The 26,420-nt window shown below is 40.0% G+C and overlaps 1 protein-coding gene across 3 annotated transcripts in view; it reads left to right on the forward strand.

The window, feature by feature from the left end:
- Positions 1–26,420, forward strand: part of Col14a1 (collagen type XIV alpha 1 chain) — a 209,322-nt gene that overhangs the window by 147,034 nt on the left and 35,868 nt on the right. For all 3 annotated transcript variants that reach the window (XM_029469983.1, XM_021183602.2, XM_029469984.1), the window contains exons 35-40: positions 5,887–5,964; positions 8,800–8,886; positions 10,167–10,220; positions 13,198–13,293; positions 14,521–14,574; positions 14,874–14,927. In XM_029469983.1, the coding sequence (XP_029325843.1) occupies positions 5,887–5,964; positions 8,800–8,886; positions 10,167–10,220; positions 13,198–13,293; positions 14,521–14,574; positions 14,874–14,927 (423 nt within the window). The remainder of the gene's footprint in view (positions 1–5,886; positions 5,965–8,799; positions 8,887–10,166; positions 10,221–13,197; positions 13,294–14,520; positions 14,575–14,873; positions 14,928–26,420) is intronic.

The raw sequence follows: 26,420 nt of genomic DNA on the forward strand, positions 1-26,420 counted from the left end.
TCTCTGTCTCTCTCTCTCTCTGTCTCTCTCTCTCTCTCTCTCTCTCTCTCTTTCTTGATGATTCTAGAAAAGCCTTGAGCGTCTGGAACAGAACTACATTTCTTAAAGTGCCTTTTCTACCTTTGGAATCTAACACTGAGGCATTTATTCACTTGGCATTTACTCAGCCTCCTGCTATTGAAATAAAAGAGAAGTATGCCAAGAAACAACATTATAGGAGCCACCTATAATTCTATTCACTGAGTAAAGGTTTTAGTGTAGAATTCAGCAGTAGACTAGCTGATGACTCTTCAGTAGCCAAGTGGTAACCTTTCTCGCAGGCTTCCCTGCATACCATATATTCTGATCACAGTTGTCCCTATCCTAACCTCCCCTGAGATCACCCCTACTTCTCTACCCATCCATAACCTCACCCTCTCTTCCTCCTACACATTAAAATTCAAAAATATCAAAAATAAAATAAGTAAAGAAAACCAAACCAGATAAGACAAACCAGAAAACAAACAGAAAAAAAAGAGTCAAATACTCAAGAAACACATATAAGTGTACACTCCTGAACATGCATGTAGGCACACACACACACACACACACACATGCACACACACAAGAGAGAGAGAAATTAAAACAAAATAAAATCATAAGTTATAAGGAAACCATTATTTGGACAAAGTGGCAGGCTACAGAATGTGAGAAGATTTTTACCAACTACCCTTTCAATAGAGGGCTAATACTTGAAATATATAAAGAAGTAAAAAAAAAAAAAAAACCTGATGTTAAGAAACAAGTGATAAATTTTTGAAAGGATTTTTTTTCTTTTTTTTTTTTTACATTTCATTTTTTATTAGATATTTTCTTCATTTACATTTCAAATGCTATCCCAAAACTCCCCTCTATACCCTGCCCCCTGCCTGCTCTCCAACCCACCCACTCCCACTTCCTGGTCCTGGCATTCCCCTGTACTTGAGCATATAATCTTCGCAAGACCAAGGGCCTCTGAAAGGAATTTTTCTATGTGTTGCTTCTTTAAATCCTTAAATCAAAACAGTTGCTAATTCATATGTCTGCTGTGGTCTATGAAATGTGTATTCCTGTGAAATATCAACTTAGTATTCTAAAACCATAAGAAGAGATATTCATACTGTCTTTACTTAATTGATGCTAAAACTTAGCTTTGAATTAATGAGAGCTCTCATTTCAAAAAAAAAAATATGAGGAAGTTGAGCCCACCCTCCACCCCCGGACTGTCTGGCTTCCATTGCAGTGTGCTGGCTTCTGCTGGACTCTGATTCTGTCCATCTTAAGACAACAGGTCTTATCCAGAGGCCATGTGCCCATCTCTTCTTCCACAGCTTCAAGGACTCACTATTTCAGTTACAAGCTTGCAAATAACTGTGGTCATATCTTACTCTCAAAATATTTCTACACAGAAGCATTTATTCTACCAAGAGGCACAATAATGGTTAACTTTCCTTTCTTAATTTAATCGGAATGCTCATGTGTTTCCTAAAATTTAATAACTTAAAAGCAAGCCCTAGCTCGGAACTCTACCATGGCAAAGTACTTCTTGCTTTGTTGATGAAGTCAACGAGAAGTTGGATACCTGGTAAGAAATGGAAGGTGTCCTAGGTCTCTGCAACTCTCTCTATGGGATCTTCTTATATACAGAAAGCTTTTGATTTGTATAAATTCATGAATATACTTAGATTATTTAAGAAAAAAGTTGGAGGAGAAAATCCGGTACTGAGTGGAAAGGGGAGCCAAGAGAACTTTGAAACTCCCATTCATAGATCAAAATGACTCAAGTGCTGAAAATATTTTAATCTTATTTTCTTGCTAACATTTGACCCCAAATGACTTGCCTTTTGAGCTACACCCAGACAAAAATGTCCAGTGATGAAAAATGAGCATTTGCAATTGACTGAGGATTCCAGTTAGAGAAATTACTAAGTTTACACTTAGTGGAAGGTTACATGTCCTTTCTTGTGTCTTAAAAATCTGTCTTTTATATGTTTTGGTTAAGTAGAAGGAGGCTGTCTCTTGTGTTAACTGCCTGAGCTATGCCTTCTTTTGAACTATGTTGTTTTGAATTCCAAGACACTCATGTACAAAATGCTTTGATATAACATCTTTATGTTATCTCCTGTGGAAGTTGAACAGCTACGTATGCCATTGCTTTCGGAGTAAAAGCCAGAAGCCTTTTTTTTTCGCTATTGCTGTTTTTAAATCCATCTGTAGAAATGTGCCTTGGGAAAGAAGTCCTAAAGACAGCTAAGGAATCTGAGCTATCACAAATACAAAACAACTATGAATTAATTTGGTGTCCTCAAAGAAAAATCTGCAGATCCCATCTAAGTTATGAAAGAAAAGTCATCCCACATAGTAGCATTCTTCAAATGACAGTACTGGCTTCATCAAATATTTAGTGGATGTTTGATCCCTTCAGTAGATAAACTAAGCTCATACAAATCTTAATCACTCCACAGGGCAGAGGGCTAGGCAAAAGTTTATATGTAGACATTATGCAGCAATAGGTGGCTGAGTGTTGAGTGTTTATTGGAGAAACTTCAAGAAGGCTTGATGCATACTAGAGGTGGTGAAGGGCTTTTGCTTTAAGTAAATCTTTCCATTCACTAAAATATTTTAACATGAAGGTTTTATCCAGGAATGCTAAGTTTTTTAATGGATGAATGACTTCCAGACATAGCTGACTCTCGCTGATGTTATCCATAATAAGACCCATTGAATAAATGTTTCCAAGTGGAGTAACATTATAAAATCAGCCCGGGATATCTTCATTTTAAGCATTAACTCAAAGACACATTTATTACTAAATAAACCACACATGTTTAGACCACACATTGGTTGGGCTGTTCAAATCTCAGCTGGAATTGAACTTTCATGATGGTCTTCAGTTACTCAGACTAAACTGTTTCAGGTCCTACAGACCTGGATTAGAGAATGGATCTGACCATCACTGTGGTACATGGTGATATCTGAGAAAAATATGTTAGACATAAAGTGCTTAGAATAATAGCCAGCACAGAGCAGAGTTTTGAAACATGTTGTTTAATATTGTCTTTTTGTTAAGATTTTTTCCAAATCATTAAAAGTAAGTAATAAAATTTAGAAGAAAACTATTCTGTATCTTCCCGTGCCACTCTTACTTCTGCTTTGAATCTACACTATTGGCTTATAAGTTTTAGAAGTAAATTGTGAGAGAGTTGTGCACCGAACTCTGAAAGGATAGTCACTATTTATTGACGGTGTGTTTCAGACACTGTTCTAGTACTCTCTCCATATAAACTCATTTGGTCTTCACAGCAAACAGAATAGGTAATAGAATTGAGTATCTCTTATCTGAAATACTTGGAACTACAGAGTTTGGAATATTCAAATAAACACAGTGAGAGATTTTGAAGATGGAATCTAAGTCTAGACACTAGATGTATTTATGTTTTGCATAGACCTTTGACACACATTCAACAGAAACTTTAGACATCTTTAATGGGTCTGGACTTTACAGACAACCCACCCAGCAAATCCAGATAGAGAAGTTTTTGGCATCATTTCAACAGTCAGAAAGCCTCATACATTCAGAGAATGGGTGTCCAACTATGTTGGCACATACTTTCACAGATGAGAAAAATGAGAGTTCAAAACAGGAACTGATTTCTTCAAAATAACTTAGTTCACGAAGGCTGGACTCAGGATTCCTATCCCAGAAGCCTGGCTCCATGGCCTCCAATCTTTTGAACTCTTTCTTGCTATTTATATTTACAAAAGTCTGCTATAGTGCATTTTTGGAAATGTTCTCATTTTTAAGTTTTTTAATTGATCATTATTTTGTTGTATAGCTTCCCTGTTTTGGCTTAAATATCTATCTTTGTAGCCTGGATGTTAAAATATCCAAGGGTGGTGGTGGTGAGCTATGTTTTCTGCTGACATTTTAGTAAATAATACATTGCTATGATAATTTCAAGAAAGTAAGGTGTTTTGAATAATGAGTCTATTTTCTTTTTTTTTTAATTTTTAATATTTTTTATTACATATTTTCCTCAATTACATTTCCAATGCTATCCCAAAAGTCCCCCATAGCGCCCCCCACTTTCCTACCCACCCATTCCCATTCTTTTGGCCCTGGCATTCCCCTATATTGGGGGCATATAAAGTTTGCAAGTCCAATGGGCCTCTCTTTCCATTGATGGCCGACTAGGCCATCTTTCGATACATATGCAGCTAGAGACAAGAGCTCCGGGGTACTGGTTAGTTCATCATGTTGTTCCAACTATAGGGTTGCAGATCCCTTTAGCTCCTTGGGTACTTTCTCTAGCTTCTCCATTGGGAGCCCTGTGATACATCCAATAGCTGACTGTGGGCATCCACTCCTGTGTTTGCTAGGCCCCTGCATCGTCTCACAAGAGACAGATATATTTGGGTCCTTTCAGCAAAATATTGCTAGTGTATGCAATGGTGTCCGAGTTTAGAAGCTGATTATGGGATGGATCCCTGGATACGGCAGTCTCTAGATGGTCCATCCTTTCATCACAGCTCCAAACTTTGTCTCTGTAACTCCTTCCATGGGTGTTTTGTTCCCAATTCTAAGAAGGGGCACAGTGTCCACATTTTGGTCTTCATTCTTCTTGAGTTTCATGCGTTTAGCAAATTGTATCTTATATCTTGGGTATCCTAAGTTTTGAGTCTATTTTCAAAACTCAAGGTTTTTCTGTTTACTGGTAAAACATTCCAATAATGCACACAGTTATTCTTGAGCATGAGAAAAGAAAACCTGATTTTATTTCTTGCTGTTAGAAGTGGCTTTTTAGTGATGCTCCTGGAACTTCCGGTAGCCTCTTTCAATAGAGCACTGTCCTTTCACCCTGAGGGCTCGGGGCCAAGGATGAGTAGCATTCTTTGGCCTACATATTTAAGGTCCTTATTGAAAGCATTACTTGCTGGAGGAAAGTTGTAGATTAAAACAAAAACATTATTATCTTCCCAGTTATTTTATTGATGCCATACCTCAATACTTCAAAATGATGTAGAAAGAAATAAGTAGAAACAATGAAGTGCTTAAGTTAGTGTTAGCCCCCATTAATGTTATAAAGATATTTCTGTATAGTTCACCTCGTGTCTTGAGTTATTACCAACATATGTGAATGAAATAGGGCTAAGTATTTACAGTGTGACAAGTTAAATAGAAATACACAAAGTTTATGTACCCATGGCACTCCTTATGAATCTCTCCCAGCACCTCATTGAGCACAATATTTATTTAGGAGTCTCACATTCCTTATAAGTTTTTCTAGCACAGGACTGTTTTATTTTCTGTTATTATTATTGTCTCAGAAAAGTCTATATAATATGTTGCTTACAGTGAAAATGATGGCATAGAGGAATGAACTAAGTTTATTCCTCAGACTTTCTGCGTGTTTATTATGTGTTAGCTGCTATGCTAAGTGACTCGGAGATGAGCGGTTCTCTTGACCTTGAAGAACTGAAGGGTGTGATAATACAGATAACAGAGTAGTAGGTGAGGTGTGATCTGTGAAGGGCATCTAGAATGCTTTATGATCATGGGGCATTTGGGAGGAGGTATAAGGGGCTTCTAAGGAGGAATTTGCCCCCAGAACTAAGGTTCTTGTCGGTGTATCTGAGAAGGGGAAGAAATGATGGGAAGGGGATTTAGACAGCATGTGGAGCAAGTATAGACAGAATATGTGATCATTCTTTGTTTCAGGAACACAATTAGTTTGGGTTTATTTTTAAATTTACTGGAATATTATGCTAAAAATACATTGGTATCTTATCTCTGGTGAAATAATTAGAACTATGAACACACTTTATCTGTATTGTCCTTACTGAATGATCATTATCTTTCTGAATCAGTTCCAGTTACAAATGTTTGATATCGTTTGCTCTACATCATGGGCCAGTAAAGATAGATGCTGCGAACTTCCTGGTCTGGTAAGAACCCTTTCACCTCTATCGAACAGTAAAATCTCTCTTTTCTTTGCAATACTGAGAGCCAGTTTCTCAGTATTCATACCATAAGAAGTTCCTTTTATGATGATAATTAAAGTCAGGAAGGTTTAATAAAGAGACAGAGTAGAGGAAACCAATGAGACCATCACGTATAATCCCATGTGGTTTGCACTGTATACCGCAGATACTATTGCCACACACTCCAGGTGCCTCCGAGCCTCCTGCTTTCCAAAGTTTCCCAGGTCCAAGGAAATACTTCAAAGTCACATTTATGAAGTGTTTAGCTGTCAGCCTCTGGCTTATCCTAACAACACAGTAGCCATAGCAGGCACCAAAAGGAAAAGATGGTAGCTGTGTTTGAGAAGCGTATGCCTATTGAGTGTGGCAGTGTTGCCCTATCTTGAGATCAGACTATGCCTGGCCCTCACTTCCTTTTACAAACCAATTTGCCCTATCGTCTTGCTTTTCATCATAGCAACTACTGAAACCTAGGTCTGCAAAGATAGAACATGAAAAAGATTTGTCAAAAGAGGCTGTGGACACTGTAGAGTGGTTTTGTTTGTGTGTTTTGTTCTGTGAGAAAGTATCATGTCATCAACACTGAACTCAAGCCAACTGTCTAGCCCAGTGTCCAATTTAGCTTTGACTGTCAATTTGACACAGCCTAGAGTCACACGAGAGAGGGATTGTCCTCTTTAGCTTAACCTGTGGGCATGTGTATAGGGCACTGTCTTGATTATTAATTGTGGGAGAACACAGCTCACTCTAGGCAGTAATATCCCCAGGCCTTAATTGTTTAAGAACAATTGCTAAGCAGGAGCCGGTGAATGAGCCAATGATCAGAGTTCTTTCGTGGCCTCTGTGTCAAGTTCCTGCTCTGATTTCTAAGTCAGCTGAAACAGACCCTTTCCTCTCCTAAATTGGGTTTTCCAGAGTGTTTTTATGACAGCAGCAGAGATGAACCTAGAACAAGGGTGACCTTGAGCTTTGACCCTCCTGCCTCTACAGGCCGAGTTCCAGAATTACACGGTAGCATCACCATGCCCAGAATGAAGCTCTGACCTATCTTGAGCTTGTTATTCACATGAAGTTCAGCAGATGGCAAGTGCTGCTGTATTTTCATTGAATTTTTAAAACACTCACAGTAGCAATACAAGTTTAATAGATTGCCTCGGGTTTCCATGCCACACAAATTTGGAACTGTAGTCATAATCTATATGATACCACCAGAAAACTAAGCATGTCTTATTATTTTCTGTTAAAGTTGTATCTACATATCTATGTACAGACACAAAAGGAGATTCATAACTCCTAGAATCCTCATAGAAAGCAAGCTGAAAGAGGAGGCTCTGCTGTGCATGGATGTTGGCATGCCTTAATAATTAAACCCACATAATGAGCATCGCCAAGTCTTCATGAAGTCTAGAGGTTTTGATTTTAGAACCAGATTAAAACATTTACTGCAGGCAGTAAATTCCTGGGAGCCTGTCTGATGAAGCAAATAACTCATTCTGTCTTCATCAAAATAAGTTTCTAAACCAGTCCCAAGTTAAACAAGAGATCTGACTGTTGCACTTAAGGGTAGATAGGTTGAGCAATGCAAAAGGAAACAGAATATCTCACGGTGTATCTAGCAAAAATGTGGTCATCAATTCTAGGAAGGATCCAGGCTCTTTAATTACTTTTCTCCTTGCTTTATTCACCAATGGCTTATAAATTATGTCCCACGAAGACAGATCATCAACAATAGCAAACCCACTGCTGGGTCTTGAAACAGGGATGCCTGGTGCCAAATTCGTTTGGGCAATCTTTAGGAATACTTAAATTTATGTTTTAATTTAGCTGACCAAGTATTAGAACAAATGAGGTGTGTCAGCAGGAGATATGAATTGAAATCTTTCCTTATTGCCCACCATTGAAAGAAAAGGCCATGAAAGGAGTCTAGGTCATTTGTTTAACCATTTTGAGGGTTTTGTTTAGAATATTTCGGAGACTCACTTACTTTCATCTTGGTGATCTGTTGTCTGGCCATGTTTTATCTAACCTCACTATCCCATGAGGTCTTACATAATGACCTTTTCATCTACTCAGGAGGACTGAAGGGCTCTGTGAAGTCCTATAGTTTCGTACCTCAGTGCTGAGATCGTTTTGGCCTCTGTTCCAGATGGGATATTTAACAATTGCACAAAGTTGTTACCAGGCACTCTGCGTCGCTCTGCATTCAGGAAACTCCCTTGGACTTAGTCAGCCTAGCATTACCAATCATTTTCTAACATCTCATGTCAGTAAAAATCCCAAGAGAAGAGAAAAAGAAGCCCTACCCATTGTGGTTTTTTTTGGTTTCAGCAACAGAAGCTGATAGAATTGTCACAAGACAGATGTGTTTAAGCAGTCTTAATTCTTTGGTTTAATCCATATGCAGTAGTTTTGACTGAGCCTTTCAACAAGTTTTCTTTTATCTCTTAAAACAGAAAGACAGTGCAGCCCAAGGAAAGTGCTTAGGACCTTGAGTTTAAAGACCATTACTGTTCTAGATGAATTAAATAGAAACCAAGAACACTCTCCCCTCTCTCCTGACTTTCTTCACTTGGATTTTAAGCTAGTTTCAGCAAATCCCTCTAAAGCTGCGATAATTGATGTTCCATATGCAGCCACGCTGTCTCCTTCAGAAGAGATCTTGTACTTGGGAATCTGATACCATCATGTTCATCTAAAATCTTAAAACATCTCCTAAAGTATTTTCTTAAAGTCAGTAAAGCTTATGTAGTCTGTCTTGTTAACAATTACATTTTTGTTTTGTTTTGTTTTTCTCCTCAGCGAGATGAAGAGTCCTGCCCAGACCTTCCACGATCCTGCTCTTGCTCAGAAACCAATGAAGTGGCTCTAGGACCAGCTGGCCCCCCAGTAAGTCCTGATAGCTCAGCCTTGAATGTTCTTCGAGAGCATTAACACCATTCCTCTTGGGTCTAAGGTGTGCTGCCTACTGGACTAAAGGGCTGTCACATACTTAATCCTAAATTAAACTTTGACACATCTACAAGATGGTCTTCTTCCTAGCATGCCATCTGCCTCCCATTGCTTTATGCACATAATCCTCCCTTTATGCCACCGTGGTTAGTCTTCAGTATGAGTCCCATCACTGGGCCTGTGCTTACACATGAAGGACCGGCATATCCTCCTGCCGCCCACTCCATGTAAGATGTTGTATGTGTTCTCTTGATACTGTTGATTTATTTTCAAGTCAACCTGCATGCCTCATGGAAATTGGAATTACATAGGGAGAGCATTAGTTCACTTTCAATGATCTTCAGTCCTTTTGCACAACAGAAGGAAAACTGTCTAGTGTCTCATGGCCTGCGCTTACACCACTCACCTCCCCATTTATCCTAGAGCATGTTTTTGCTATACAACCTTCAGTAAGGGCAAAACCTAAGTAAATCGGGTAACATCATCTATACCATATTATTTTTAAGGTGATATAGTATTTTTAACAATAAGCTTTTCCATTTTTTTCACTTCTAAATTTTGCTTTAACAAATATTTATTTAAATGCACTGTTCCATTAAAACATTCAGAGGATGCACACATATGTATTTAGATGTGTGTTTACAAACATGAACAAATACAAAAAGGATATATTCACATACTTATTTCATAGTACATAAATATGTCGAATAAAGACAACTGCCACTAAGGATATTACAGTTGTTACATCAATATGCCAGAGCATTTTGGGAAGAAATACAAATTATTGTAGTTTCAAAAACACTAAATTATTTTTATTTCTGTGTAAGTAAATAGAATTGAATTGTGGCTTTTTCACCGGCCTTTTATGAAGTTTTGGTATAAAACACATAATTCTATTCCAATTGAGTATTTTATTCTTTTTGTATGTGGCTAAAACCAGCAGTATATAAGCTCTAAATAAACAAGTACTGTAAGTATTTTTCAGGCTTAAAAGGACCTGAATCAGAGATTTCCTGAGGCTCTGAAATGCTCTACAGGAAGGGCCAGAACTGGGTGGGGAGTTTCCAGCTGAAGATCACGATGAACGTTTACTAGTACACAATGTGTGGGCTTCATATAAAATAGCAATGACCTAATCCCATATTATGAAGAAAGATGAAGAAAGTATGCAGTTTGGAGATTTGTCTTTGAGCTAATACTTAACATCTGTTTGCCAGGGTGGTCCAGGACTCCGAGGACCAAAAGGCCAACAAGGTGAACAGGGTCCGAAGGTAACATGCTCTCTCTTTGTCTCAAGTAGGCACAAGTTGGAGTTCAATGTGACTTTATTTACTCTTGTGACTTACAGCATCTTACGTGTTTGCAACACTCAGGTCTAACAATAATTTACTTATAGTGAAGATGTGTTTTTTAACCCAAACAAGTAGTTAATAACTCAGTCAAGTGAAAGACTTTTGGGACAGACAAGAATGCTGGTGTTCCTTGTGGCTTTGTCTGCAAGGTAGCTCTCATAGGTACATGCTTCTCATTTTTTCATCTGTAACAGAAATGTGTCTTAAGCAGAATCATGCAGTTACCATTTAGCCCCAGTCCTTTTAAGGGAATTTCCTACAGTTTAGATTTCTTCTCCTATTTTGCACTATATATAATCATATGCCTAGCTTTGCTTTCTATACTCAGTACCAATGCCACCAAGTATAATGCTCCGGGTCGTGCACTGCAGAGGCATCGGCCAGCCAAAATGACCAGGCTATGCCAACCCACATCAAAACACATATTTCTCTCCTTTGCACAAAGGCATCCTAAGGACTGGCAGAAGCCCAGTTCCTAATTGACTTCAGGCCTCATCCCCTTCCTTCCCTTTGGATTCTGGAAAATCTTTAACTGATCTCCTATCTCCAGTGCCTTGCTTTTCTGATAGATTCTACACATCTGCTTTCAGATTAATTTCCTGAGAGTCTATGCTGTATTTATGCTTGTTTCAAATGTACAGTCATGGACCATAGTCTGGCTATTGTTGGCATGATATTCATGGCCCTTCCTTTCATAAAGATTCGTTTTATGTGTATGGGTGTTTTGAATGTATGTCTGTACACCACTTGTATGTGCAGTGCCTGTGAAGCAGGTCCTCAGGAAGAGCAGCCAGTGCTCTTAACCCCCAAGCCATCTCTCCAGCCATCAAGAGCCTTTCTCACTTGATTCTCCATCTCAGTCTTGTGACATTACTCTTCACCTTTTCCACATCATCTGTCTTACTGATTCAGTACTTTGGATGCATTAGACTTACATAATACGTGTTCATAAAGCAGAGAGCATTACACTAAAAAAAGAGTTTTACTTTACAATTGGAAACAGATGATGCACGACAGGACAAGCTGAAGATAATCATGTGTTATCTAATCCAACGGCATGGGATGTATCCATTGTGATTTGATCTGTATCATTTTCTGGATGGGCTTGCTGTTCCTTACCTGACTCCATCTCACGCTGTAAGAAAGGCCAGGGTTGAGTCTGGCCTTTTCTCTGGGTCACCCATGGAGCCCAGGAGCTCCTGTGTTTCCTGGATTCTGCCTCTCAGGGCCTCACTTAGCAGAACTCCATTATTTTTCCAATGGTCTCAGTGGGCAGTGGTTCTCATGATGAATATGAATTAATTCAGATATTTGGTGACCCTAAAGTAACTCATTTTCTCTGACTACTTATTCCCAAAGGGTTGCTGTAGTATGGTTATTTCTGTTTGGCAGTTTTGGCAAACAAAGGGTACAGGTATGCAGTAGATTTGGACAACAGAGTTGTTCAAATGTGGCCCAGAGGTGTCACCTTGCCATCTTTGTGGATAGTATGAGAACAGATAAACTATACCTTCCTTAGGGAAAGTCTCAGAGCCTGCTCATTTCATTGCACCAATTAGATGATAAGAATTTGGATCACAAAGCAATGGTCACTGGTCTCCTCTAGTCTACTTGCTTTTTTATTTGAGATAATTTACAAAGTATACACCCAAATTATACGTACAAAAGAAATCAGTATTTTGAAGAGATCTCACTATATATAGATAATCACAGAAACAGCCCAACTACCCATCAAACGATGAATTGGTAAGAAAAGGTGATGCCTGCACCGGATGGAATACTATTAACCTGGGTAAGAATGTCAAATTTGGTCATTTGTGACCATGAAGATGGACCTTATACAATGTGCAAATAAACCAGGCAGAGAAAATCACAAGTGACTTTATGTATATGTGGAATCTAAAAATTTGTGAAAATTATGAGCAAAACTGGTTACTCAAGGCTCATGAAGAATGAGGCAAAATTGGCCATTATGTATGAAGTTATAGGGGAAATTTCTTCTAATGGTCCACTGTATAGTAGGTTCCATAGGCAACAGTAACATAGTCTATTTCAAAGAAGCTAGAAGGAAGGAGTCTTAATGTTTTACACACACACACACGTTTGTGGCACTAGATGTTCTTACCACCGATTAATATATCACACATGCATTCATGCAGAAGTGGTACCATGTGGTACTGCATTAATATGCACAGCTGTAGCATGTTCACTAGAGTAGGATATTAGCCAGGCACAGGAGATCTTAATTTAATAAAGCAATAGCCTTTGCTGTGGACACCAAATTTGACAGGGAAGAAGAACTTGGTCATGAATAGATATTCTGAGTCGAAGGCTCCTTGTTGAGTTGTTTAAAGCATAAACAGATGGGAGCTACTGATTCTTGACCCTGGGAAAAAGGGAAGATTGAGTTCGGGCTTCTTGGTGGCTGCAGAACTACACTATGGTTCTGCAGGGAGGCCAGGGAGAAAACGTGCTTGGTGTAACATTCTCAGAAAGAGGCTAAGGCACCCTTGGGGTGGAAAAGGACAACGGGGAGAAGGAGAAAGGGCTGCTTATCCAGTTTCCTTCCTGGACCAGGAGGGTGGTCCCGCAGTGCATTCTCCTTTGGGAAGTGTTAGGCAGTTGTGGGTGGACCACTTTCTCACATAATTGGCACAGCACTCTTCCATGCAGAAATAAAATAAATAAAGTTGATGAAACCCTGGTGTGTTTATTCTTGTAGCTTACTGATGACATTTTCCCCAGGAGGTAAATTATTTGAAGCTTTGTGTCTTGCTACCCTCTGAGCATTTCATATCTTTAGAAGTTGATCAGGAAATGAGTGTTGTATACAGGAATGTCTTTTGGGTACTAGAGGACCTAACTTCTAGAGTAATTTTTCTCTCTTGCCTTCTAGGGACCAGAGGGACCTCGGGGAGAAACAGGTCCTGCAGGACCCCAGGGCCCCCCTGGACCCCAAGGACCTAGTGGTCTGTCCATTCAAGGCATGCCTGTGAGTTGTGTGCACATGTTCCCCTGGGCTTTATTGTTATCTGTTTTCCATGAGGACATGAAGAATGAACTCTTATATTCTGTGTCTTACCAATGAGTCTCAGTCCACTTGAAAAATCACAAGGACTGACTATTCATCAGCGCCACAGTCAATGACTTGTTCAGTAATGGTGGTCTTTCAAAAAACAGGCACAATAGGTAGGGGATAAGCATTTGCACAATATTGAACCTGGGGATGGTAGGTCAAGGTGGATAGCCTTTGCTTGGTTGTCTAAGTTCTTTTGTAAAATTGTTATTTCTGTGTGTGTTTGTGTGGTGTGTATGTGTGTGGCATGAGTGTGAGCATGCACTCACGCACTGTGCACATGGATACATGTTTCTGTGGGTGTATTGAATGCAGGTGTGTGTACGTAAGTAGAAGCAGGAGATCATTTTTGGGTGTCCTCCCTAGGAGTCACCTACCTTGGTTTTGTGGGACAGTGCCTTCATTGGCTTAAAACTTGATGAATACACTAGGCTACCTGGCCAGGGAGCCCCAGGGAGTCACCTGTGCCCAGTGCCCCACCCCAATGTTAGGATTACAAGCATAGGATACCATATTCAGATTTTTGTTTTTAATATTGGTCCTGGGGATCAAACTCAGATAGTCTTCCTTAGTGGGGGGCACTAACTTACCCTCCCCAGCCCTTGACTATACTTTGAAAATCTAGAAGGTAACAACTGTTAAACCAGTTCACTATGGATGTGTATCCATTGTGAATGTAGACTATTAAAAGATATCATACAATTCCTTATTTCTACTGTCAACAGAATATAGTTCAACGAGTTTAGATTGTGGGCATTAAGTGGTTATTTTGAAATACTTAATATCTTTGAAAAGAAATTTAATTTAATTCACTGAAATATATATGATTTCAAAGAAGCCATAAATAACATTGAAGTATTTGAAGTATTCCACTCCCCTGCCCCCCCCCCTCGCCTCTGCCACATGTTAGCATTATCAGCTTGGTCATCTGCACACTATGGATTGGAATTGTTACTGTACATGAACATTCAGTTCTGCAGGAATGTTTACATAGATGGTGTAGCATATGTGAGAAGTGAAATGAGACATGTGGCTGATAGTGTAAAGTCAGTTTACTGTTGAAAATACTCTGGTAACAGTGTCGGGCTGAGTCTAGGGACCAAGAACTTGCGAATCTAACTCAGTATACTTTTGGATACTCAGGGAATGCCGGGTGATAAAGGAGATAAAGGAGATGCTGGTCTTCCTGGTCCACAGGTATTACTTTTGCTGCTAATCTTTTGCCAGGGTTAGAAACATGAAGCTTCTGACATCAGCTATGACCTTGGCAGGGTGTCTATAGTAATGACATTTTCCTGTATTCATCCACCCTTCTGAAAGCCAGACTGATTGAGGGTGGGGACATCTATTTCTCAGTAGTAACTTCTGGGTCTCAGTCCTGTGTCCCAGGGGGTTCCCTTTATGCCACTGGCTTTGCTTGGAAGTTGTGGTCTGGTCTAGGAGAGAGGTGAGCTGTTTCCGTAAAGCTGACTCTTTCCTCTTCTTGTCCTCCCTAGGGTGTCCCTGGAGGTGTTGGTTCACCAGGCCGTGATGGCTCACCAGGCCAGAGGGTAAGAACTTGCTAAATGTTGGACTTTAGCAAGGTAGACTTCCTGCCTAGTCAGTTTGCTGCAGACAGGTTTTTATAGATGGACACCAAATTAGGGTTTGTACTTTTCTTCTGCCAGTCTAACTTCTAATATGCATCTGTTTCCCTTCAGCCATTTCTTCTCCGTCTGTTTTTGTTTTCATTAGACTTACCCCAGCTGGTAGCACCTTGGTCTGAATGCTCCCAAGCCTGATTGTTATTTGTACTCAATTGCATCTATTGGCTTAGTAGGTTTTTCTAAGTTCTTTCAGATCCTTGAAGTACAGACCTAAAAGAAAGTAACAACCACACAGATGGAAATCCAAGTAGTATGGTTTATAAAGGCATCTCCATTGGTTTAGTATATCTCAGTTATTTGTCCTTCTTATTGGTTCAAATAGAAAGCACCAAAATAAAGTATAAAATTCATCAAGCTGAAATATGACATTTGTTTCATTGACAAGTTTCCACCAAGCCAGGCTTGGAGGGTTTTGATCTACTGGGAGAAATTCAATTTTTAAAACTTTACCACATGTTATAGTGGGATCAGAGTTCTGGTAGAACAAAGAGTGGGAATCAAGCCAGGCTTAGAGGGTCTGGGACGGATTCCCCAAGGAGGTGCCCTCGAAGCTGCTTCTTGATTGGAAGACAGAGGAGATGAGAAGAGGAAAGCCATTTCAAACAGGAAGAACTGTTTTTGTAAAGAACAGGAACAGTGGGGCAACTTTAGAACAGTGTGTGGCTAAAGATCATAAATCAGCATGTGTAAACATACGTGTATGTGTGCCTATATGCCTGCATAATGCATACATATACAAGTTCATCGTAAAATGCAGTCAGGTTTACCTAGAAAAATAAAAAATTGACCTAAATAAAAAAATAGTACATTTTCAAATGAAAGAGACGCTATCTTCCTTTTAAAATTATTTTTATTTATTCTTTGATAATTTCACATATGTATTCAATATATTTTGATCATATTTTACCATTTCACCTCTTCAGCTCCTCCCAGATCTCCATCACCAACTTTCCCTCCCAACTTGCTCTTGTTTTAATCTACTGAGCTCAGTTAATGAGATCTGTGTATGCATGTGTATAGGACTATTCACTGGATGATGGACAACCCATCAGAGGCCATATCCCTAAAGAAATCTGTCTCTTCCCCAGCATCCCTCAGGTTGGGGTAGGGCTTTGTAAGTTCCTCCAACCAACACGCTGGACTTTTGACTGGTGTGATAACATGTAGGTCCGATGTGTGTGCCTATAGCTGCTGGGAGCTCATATGAACCACAGCCCCGGCATGTCTAGAAAACATTTTACAACAGTCTTTTCCAACCTCTGGTCATTCCACCCCCCCTTTTGATATTTATGTAACAAAATTATTTTTCAAAGAACTGGGCAACTGGAACAGGCTTAAGTTATGTCTACAGTCACTGGTGTGGAAGGACTCTAGCTCCCAAGAGTGACTATGCCTTTTCTGCCTATAGGACTTATCTGGACCCCTACTTCTACTTCTGTGACTCCACCTTTCAGAATGCTCACTCTGCCTGCTGGAATGAGTACCCGAGCTCCTCCCTCTATCCTTATCTCTGCTCAGCTCTTCTCCCTCCCTCCCACTTGAGGACTTGTGCTCATGCGAGGGTTTCTCTGTCTTTGCCTCCCACTCAGGGTCCTCTGCTGTACCATGGCAGGGACTCCTGTCATCAGGAGAGTCTGGTGACTCTTCTTCCCCTTTCCACCTGCAGACTTGTGTGCTCTCTCTGAGTTCTTGCTGCTGTGCTTCTTTGAGCAATGCCCATCCATTTCCTTTACTCTCTTGCTTCTGAAGGACAAAGTGCAGGATGGCATGCCAGCTTGGACCTTGTGTTCAATCTTCTCATTTTCCTTTTTCTCTCTCTTTTTTATTTGTGAGTTTGACATCTTCATCTTCAGAGACTTCAGGAGAAATTGATGGAGTTGTATTGGCACCACAGTCCTTCCCCTGGAGCCTCTAGTCATATCATCCACAGCTTCTGATTCCCAAAGAGCCTGGTAGTTTGACGTATGGTCCACACGGATAGTTCTTTCTTTAATCTTAATTCTATTGAATTTGTCAACAGCCAGAACTGTCATCCTCTGATCTTTTCTAATCTTCTTGTCTCTTACAAGATTAATGTTGACAATCTCCGCATATTGTGAGAACAGACAGATGACATCCTTCTGTCAGTTTGTAAGGAAGCCCTCTTCATATTCACCTCTTCATGCTCTTCTTTTAAGACATTAGCTTCTGGGTGAGGCTATGAAGCACCTTCTTTCCCTTCTTCCATGATGTTCCCTGAGCCTTGGAGAAAGGAGGATATGATAGAGATGTTCAGTTGACACCTCAACACCACACTCATTTATACTCTGCATTTTGACCAGTTGAGAATCTGTATTAATCAGCATTTACTGAAATAAGAAACTGCACTAACCTATGGGTATAATATTTATAAAAATACTGGATACATTTAGCAAAATAACGGTAGTGGGTTCTCTCCTAGGTTCTATGGCCTACCCAGCCATGGGTCCTCAGCTTCATTTACAACACCAGGCATAAATCCCATACTGTTGAGTGGATTTAAATCCAAACAGAAAATAGTTGGCTACCCTAATAATATTCATGCTGCTATTGCACCAATGGATATGCATTGGCAGGCTGATCCTTCTTGTAACTTGCAGAGGTCACAGCTGGATAGGACCATTGATGGCTTTTCTTCCCTAGAGCTGGCACAGCACTCTCTACCACTGTGAAGGCTAGGCAATAGGGTGGGAGGGAGCTTCCAGGTCAGTACCAGCTTAACTTCTCATGTCTTGTGACCTCAGCATGTGTCTGTCTCTTCATTCTCTATCTTACTAAATTATCTCTGATTTAGACTTGTGAGGAACTCCATATTTCTCTTAACTCCTGAATCATAGCGAATGGCAATGAAGATCTTACATCTTGTCCAATGAAGATCAACACAGCATTCAAATAGTATTCCCTGGGGGTTGATACATGCCTTAAGAGGCTAACACTTGCTTAGAAAACTTACTTCTCTACTCTGTTAGACCAGGCTATAGCTTCCCATCATGTTTCTCAAGAATATAGAAATGGAGGGCCAGACCTGGTGACACAAGCCTGTAATTCCAGGATTGAAGAAGGTCTTTTGGGGCTACAAATTGAGCTCAAGGCCAGTCTGGATAGTTTTAAGCTAGTATGGATGGAGCCATAGTTTTAATTCCTAATACTGCAAAAAAGAAAGAAAGAAAAGAAAAGAAAGAAATTAATTTTTTCTTCTGGATGCATAGCTATGGGACTTGAAATCTCTTCTTATCCCACCTTTTTAATAGTAACTTTACATTTGTTTAAAATCTCATCACAGTGTCTGTTTACCAAATGGACCAAGTTTCACTCTAGAACATGTTTAGACTAGTGCTTCTGAGATGGCCTTCCCTGAGAGTTAGATTTATGTATGTCTTGTATGTATGTGGGAGGAGTATCTAGATGTATTTATATGTTTTGGCTAAGCACATAGGCTAAGATCCTGTGTGGTTACACACCTAGATTCCTTCATGGTTTCCAAAGCCCCGAAAACAGCAAGTCTGGAGATTTGGTTGAGTGAGTTTATTTGATTTATCTATGCATAGAGCCCAGTTTTGGCAAAGAACTCTGACCCAACCCTGTTAGGTTAGTGTTTGAATCCTTTGGTTTTAGAATCATTTTTCTTAAAATCCATATATGAAAGCAGATTTTTTTAAAGAAATACTTTTCTATCCACATATGTTCATCTTTACTAATAAAACTTGAGAGCTATCATAAAGTGATAAGATATTGATGCTTGGCTTTCATTTTCCTCTCTCCCTCCATTTAGAAGGAAAGCTCTGAGGATGTGTCTGATGCTCATTATGAAATATGCTTGGATGGGAATGGAGTTCTTTTGTAAATCTGATTGTCAGGGGCATTCACTCGGTATGAAACCACATGGCTTTTAAAGAAGACTGGGTGATTATTGCCTTAGAAAAGTTATCTGAAGACAGTACCGTCTGGCATACAAATTAAGGAAATACTATTCCCACGAAATAACATCGCAGTGCCATGGAACTGTGATGTAGCTGCTTTGCTAGAAGGAAGAACAACACATATTTTTCTCAGTCAGACATATCATAACTGAGCACCTGCACCATGCCATTTACCACACTAGCTTGAAAATTTTCCCATTATAGAATCTGCAGGGAAGATTATGAAAGCAAGCATAGTTTCAGTTAATAAAGAAAGCTATCTGTAAACTGCCTAGAGGAGGAAAAAAATCAGGATAGGCTCTTATGCCTATTCTCCTTGGCAGGGAGAACAATGATTCTTTTAGAGACCATTGAGGAGGAAGGAGGAAGGTCTGGTTAAAGAAGAGTAGTCACTTAGAGGACTCTGATCTATTTAGTCAGATGAGCTGAAGGCTGGGGTGTGTGGGGGGAGATAAAGGTCTAAAAGAATCACTTAGCAGGATCAGGTTTTGATAGAAGTAATTAGACACAGGTTGAGAACCATCTTAGGTGGCATATTCCATCCTGGTCTCTCTGTAGGCAGTGGTAGATTCAGGACTGCTTAGAGAATACTGAGAGCAAACACTTCACAATTAAGCCTATTCTGCTTAATTGTGGCAATAACCATGACACAGAGCTAAGAGAATGGTGGGATTCTCAACCAAAGAAATCGAAAAGCCCCTTTCAAACATTTTTCAATTCTCTGCCTTCTCTTATTGACAGCAAAGTCTTACAGCCCAAACCTCATACTATCACCTCGTGGTTACCTTAGGAAAAGGGTGACCTCTTTTGATGAGTCTGGTGCCAATGTTACCACTGAATTTACCAAGAGGGTAGGAGATTTTGAGAAATAATAAAAAAGAGAAGATATAACCTCTTCTAATATTTCTAGCTTATTCTGGCTTTTCCCAAGGGGGATCTTGGACTCTTGGATACAAATCTTATTTGACACTGGGCTCGAGGCCATAAGTAAGTCTAGCTAGACTTCCCAGAGTAAGTTTCCACCTTGTCCTTGGAAGCCAACAGACCGGCATGTTGAAAGTGATGGTTCAAGCTAATTCAGTCCGGCATCCAGGTTTCACTCTAAGTCAGTCCAACTAAAACATTCTGTGCTTTTCCTTCTTTTTCCTATAAATCTTCCCCCTCCTGTCCCACCCCCTCCTACTTACTTTCTTTTTTCTTAGTATCTGAGTACAGGGCCTTTCTTGTGATCTTCAAACGTCTCTGATGTATGCTAGTCTCCACCCTAACATTCATATGGCCCTAAGGGAAATCAGATAGAGTAGGTATGCAAGGTAAGTAGGTAGTAGGTAGGTAGAAAGATAGATACATAGATAGATGGATCGATCGATCGATAGACAGATAGATAGAGACAAATCAGGGATAGAGAGATAGTTTATATATGGAGAAAATAAATGATAGAAGTTATAGACAGATTATTGCTAGAGAGCTCAATATATTAACATATGATATAGTTAGATAGATAGAGTGTGTGTGTAGGGGATAGATTATTGATAAATGAGAGATAGATAAATAGAGATCATATAGGTAGTAAACGAATTAAAAATACCAGAAAAAAGAAAAAAAGAAAAAGAAAAAGAAAGAAAGACAGCTTCTTTATACTGCTGAGTACTGTTTCCTCCAAGATCAATTTTCTGGCAAGTACCCAAAGGAAAATTTTAGAATTAAAATTTCTGACTTAGATTTACTAAAAGAAGCCTCTCTTCTGACTTAGATTTACCAAAAGAAGATACACAAATTATGAGTAAACATACCTCAGTTCTTCCATGTGGAGAGTGTGTTCATTTTTGAATTGAGGGCAAACCTATGTTGGAATCCTCATTTCCTCAATGGTTCCATCATCCCCATGGGTAGCAGTCACTGGCCTTACTTCTTTGTAAGAGATGAACTGTCACGAAGACGGCTATGCACTTGGATCCTGTTCATGTGGGGAAGGGTACACACCTCACTGCTAACCAGGTCCAGGTTTAAATCCAGAATGTGTAATGTGGGCCCAGCAACTTTACGTAGCCAAGACACTCCTTCGTCATCTGTCAGTCAGGGACATAACATTGCCCTGTATGGAATGTTGTGGAGATTCACTCATATGAACCATTTCCAATGATATAATCTTAAGATACATTATTGGCATCCACTGTTTTTGATACCAGCCTAATGAGTCAGGGCTTTTGTAATGCCTGTGTTTAGTGAAATAACATTTCTGGGAAGATGGTGAAGAAATAGAAAAAGTCAAACAAGTGTAAGAATTTTTTTTAAAAACCATGTGGATCCTACCGTGAAAGAATGCTTGGTGTGTGCTTCTTAGTTGTGAGGTTTTGATGCACACAAAGACCATATTGTGTGGAAAGTTCTGGTTCAGCAGAAATGATTTGGTCTTAAAAATGTACTTGGGAAATTGAACTTGAGTCAACTACTTGGATAGATTTTATTCCTGTCATGAATATTAGATAGTAATGAAAGAGTCATCTAAAAAACACTTTGTGCAGTACTAGAGTCATGAGAATGAGCCCCATGGGTATCTTTCTTCCTCAGAAAAGGCAGCGTAAGCTATTACCACAAAACTGGTAGCCAGAATGATTGGATTTTCTTCTTTGTGGGTCCAACTCTAGATTTTTTTTTAATAAAATTTCAGAAAAACATTTGCACAGTCAGCTACAGGGAAGATGCATTATGCAATTAGAGCCTGGCTGTTTATTTAAAATAATCGATGAACTATTGCATAAAGCATGTAATATGTACAGATGTCTGTCTTCTCATCTTTAATTCTAGGATATTCATGAATACTAGGCAATGGCACCCCATCTTTCCAGACAGAGAACTTGAAGGTCTGAAAGTTGGAGAAAATAAGCAAAGATCAGAACGAAGCAGCTCCGGAGCCAGGAGTTTAGCTCATCTCTCTGGCTCCAACCCTGCACTTGTTACTTCCACAAAATTATGAAAGTAAAGATAGCTGTGGAGTTTCATGATTGAGAAAATCTTCCAAGAAGACACTTAAGTAGCAGGACTCTAATAATGAAGATGTCACACCCCTGTACTTTGCGGGCAGGCATCCAATTTGGGGTTACTTTCTCAGTAAAGTAGGGAACGACCATTCATAAAGTGTGCCTCTAACATCTTAGACCTTTACTTGCCTCATCTGGGAAGGGAGGGGCTTCTGCGGTGTTCAGCTTCCTGCTCTTAGGTTCTCTTGGATCTCTACTTTGCCTCCTCTTGGGATGTTGTCATTCAGGGCAGGGGCAGACGTTTCAATTTTGGTAAACAGGTGGTTCTACCACCTCAGTCCTCAGATTGTTTTTGTTTGTCTGCTTTGTTGTTTTTAATACACAGATCCTGCACTTTAACCTTAGATATTCTTAAAAGAATTCTTAAAAAATAATCTACCTTAATGATTCTATACCATCTGGGGTTTGGAATCAAATAGTCTATTATACAAGCTCTTTTGTATGTCCATTTAGGTTCTTTGATACAGTATTGTTGATATGGTGTTGTTTTAGTCCTATGAAGTTATAAGTGTGAGATAATAAAAATTTATAGCCTTATATTCTAAATTGCATTAAATATATTAGTGTATGCATATACATTTATTAATGCACATACATATATTAGGTGTACACACATAGTCGTCATGTGTGTGTGTCACTAAAAATTCCTCAATGAGACCTAGCATGGTACTATGCAGAAGGACTCATTTTTAATCTTTGCTCCAGGCCAGTGTTTACATAGCCTGTAGCTTTTGGCTGCTTGGCACTTTTATGTGGTAGTTACAAGGTAATCCTTTGTGGCAATCGGCAACCTGATTTCTGGTGGCCAGCTGCTACACTAGCCATGGCGTCTATATTTGATCTAATGCAAAAGAAAAATATAAATGGGAGTTAATAAGTATCCAATGAAGTCACCATTAAATATGGTTTGCATTTTTGTGCAGAAGTGAATTTAGTGTTCATTAGAGTATTAGTAATACTCAAAGTAAAATTTAAGTTAGATTTTGTGTTGCTGAGAACCACAACAAATCACAACTTAGTAATTTGCTCATAGGCAAATACTTCTTAAATAAATTATAAAAATCCTTTTAACTTTTTATTAGCAAGAATTATTTTAATGTGGGCTGTGGGTATGTATTAGTATCTGGAGGTAGGAATATCAAAAAGGTAAAAATGCCTGAAGCTATTCATGTCAACAAGCATATCTGTTTAAGGGTGGCTGACTTTATGCACATTAAAAAATACATCGTATAAAGTATATAGTTTCCCCAAATGTCTCATTTCACCAAATTTGTTGTTTTGAGATAGAGAGGTGAGTAAGCAGTCTCAAGCCCTCCTCTAGTAAGAGGTAATAGATTTTCTCAGAGTGGGCTGTGTCAGGGAATACAGTGGCACCTGGTGAGGGAAACTGTTAGGCTGAGTGCATCTGTTGATTTTGAAGGTACTGTAACAAAGTACTTAAGGCTAGATGATTTGTAAGAGCAGGTAGATTGGAATCTTGAGTGTGGGGAGTCTAAGATCTAGGGAATCACATTTCAGGAGGCCTTTTCATCTCAGGCAGAATGTGGCCGAAGCCATTGACCAGGGAGCGAGAGGGAGCAAGAAAGGTGTTACAACAAGGTCCTTCCATGATGAGTGTGTTTGTCATTCACAGGGGCAGAGCTCTCATGGCCTAAGTAGCCCTCCTAGGTCCTGCCTCTGAAGAAGGCTGCAAAGAGAATTAGGTTTCCAACACATGTGTTTTGTGGGGCACATTCAAACCACAGCAGTTCAACTATCTTGAGTGTGGTGACCTAGATGTTTGCTCTTCTGTAAAAGTTACCCTGTGTCCCCAGCCTGGGTTAGGTGCTTGTCCTGTGTGTCCCCTCAGAATTCTCTTGTGTATTAGCATAGAGGTTGCTATCACTTCACTGTCTGAGAATTCACAAAACTTTGAACTTATTCTCTCCATTGCCAGTCTAGACACCACAGAATGCCTAGCATATCATATCCATGCAAGTATCTCTAAATGTGTGGCAACTTGGAAACTTGTGGCTTACAGTAATGAAGTCATGGGTGATGGCTCTAATTTTTTTATTTATTCACTTTACATCAAAATATCAGCCTCCTCTCTCCCCAGATCCCCTTCATAGCTCCTCCCCTCATTCTACCTCCCCTTCTCCTCTGAGAAGGGGAAGCCCCTCCGCAGGTGTCACCCTGCTCTCATCCCATGCATCATTTACTGAAAGACTAGACACATCCTTTCCCACTGAGGCCAGACAAGGAGGCCCAGTTAGGGAAACAGGATCCACAGGCAGGCAACAGGTTCAGGGACAGCCCTACTCCAGGTGTTGAGGACCTGCATGAAGACCAAGCTGCACATCAGCTACATATGTGCCTGGGACCTAGGTCCAGTCCATGCTCGATCTTTGATTTCGGTTTCTGAGATCCTCCAAGGGTTAGCTGACTTTGTTGGTCTTCCTGTGGAGTTCCTGTCCTCTTTAAGTCCCTCAAATTTAAAAAAAAAATGAAATCAGGTGGGTAGTGGTCATGCACACCTTTAATCCCAGCACTTCAAAGGCAGAGGCAGGTCTGGTTTGAGGCCAGCCTGGTCTACAGAGCAAGTTCCAGGACAGCCATGGCTACACAGAGAAACCTTGTCTTGGATTCTCCCCCCCGCATGGTTGTGATTTTATATTTAGGATTAAGAAGACATTTGAAGAAGATGGCTTTGACTTTTTTCCTCCTATGAAGTTAAGGCTAACATTCTTCCATTTTATATGTAAATTTTAAGGGATGTGTAATGGAAATCAGAAACTCACAGGAGCCTTAAAAACCAACATTCAATTGTTCATTTCTTCAAATGTTTTAGTCCATAAAAGAAAATGTCAGAACAAGATCCACTGTGATCACATCTCAGCCTTTGGCTCAAGTGAGAGAGAAGCTCTATTGCCTTGGGTGCCATTGGTGCGCTGACCAGATCCACTTTACCTGGGAAATGGGCTCCATCTCACAGCCAAACGTTGTTCATTTCCCTTGAAAGTTATCCTAGAAAATGGCATGTCAGTCCCTGAGCCTTAGTGAACCAACATGCTCTGTACAACATCAGCCTGCGCTCCCGATGGGTTCACACAGACCGACTTAAGATGACCCACTTTTCTGCCTGCCTCATCTGTCCTGTTTCCCTTCCTCCCCTGCCTCCTTTCAGATTTCCTCCCAAGATCCATACAGGTAGAAACCAGCCACACATGGGTGCAGGTCTGCTTCAAAGAAACTGTCCCCCAAGAATGTAGTGAAGTGGAATTTTGTCTTCCCAAGTTAGATGAGTCCAGATCGGAGAGTATGAAGAAGGGCTGGTGATGTAGCTCAGTCACTGAGTACTTTCTTAGCTTGTACAACACATCTAACTGACTGCCCACACTATGAAAAATATGAAGAACACTAAGAATGAATGACATTAGCATTTCCTTCTATCCTCTACATTGCCAGACTCATTGTAGCATCAATTAAATCACTTGCTGGACCTGTGCAAAGAACCCCTGGAACCATGATCTGTCAATGGCTGCTCTGTGCACTAGAACACTGTTAGGAATGGAATACTGAACAACACATAAGCTTTGCTCTAAACATAGGAATCCGGTATGGCCGCACCTAAACCTGCTGCCTAGGCACAGAACATGTAACTAAGGAGCATCTTTCTCACTAACTGCACACCCAGTTAAGCTCCCGAGTAAGAACCCCATTTCACTGTGCTCCCTCCCAGACAGAACATGTTGTGTCTATAAATCAGGAGTGTGCAGACATGTCTACAACAGTGTCTTTCAGTGTCAGCAGAGAACTGGATACAGGCTCCTGAGTTTTCACACTCCTCCCCCTGGGGCACAGAGCAGGGTGGAAATGCATTACTTCCTGCCAATCTTCTAGGGAACAGTGCAATTTTGTTTGTTTAGAAATGTCTTCCTCTGGGAAAATATGTCATGGCTCAGCTCTCCTTTTGAATAGGCCCCTCTCTGTTGGATGAGGGATATTTTCCTCCTGAGCACTGTTGGATCTGAGGCATGGAAGGCTCTTAATACTGTTCTGACCCAGGTTGCTTCTCCTTCTTGTCTGGTCCTAGACAACATCGAAGGCAGGAACTAAATGGAGTCCTGTTAAAACTGCTTTCATATGTGCTACAGCCTGTTTTTGTCATATGAAAACTTCTTCTGAAAAAAATATATATTTTCAATTTTTCTTTAACATTTTACTTTTTATTGAGAATTTTATACACTCACACAATGCATTTTGATCAAATTTCTCCCCATCCTCCAATTCCTCTGCATCCACCACTGGTTTTCTCTCCCAACTTCATGTGCTTCCTCTGGTTCTCTTCCTCTTCCTCCTTTTCCTCCCCCTCCTCCCCTCCTCCTCCTTCCCCTCCTCCTCCTTCCCCTCCTCCTCCTTCCCCTCCTCCTCCTTCC

Source organism: Mus caroli, chromosome 15, assembly GCF_900094665.2.
Source record: "Mus caroli chromosome 15, CAROLI_EIJ_v1.1, whole genome shotgun sequence".
NCBI lineage: Eukaryota > Metazoa > Chordata > Mammalia > Rodentia > Muridae > Mus > Mus caroli.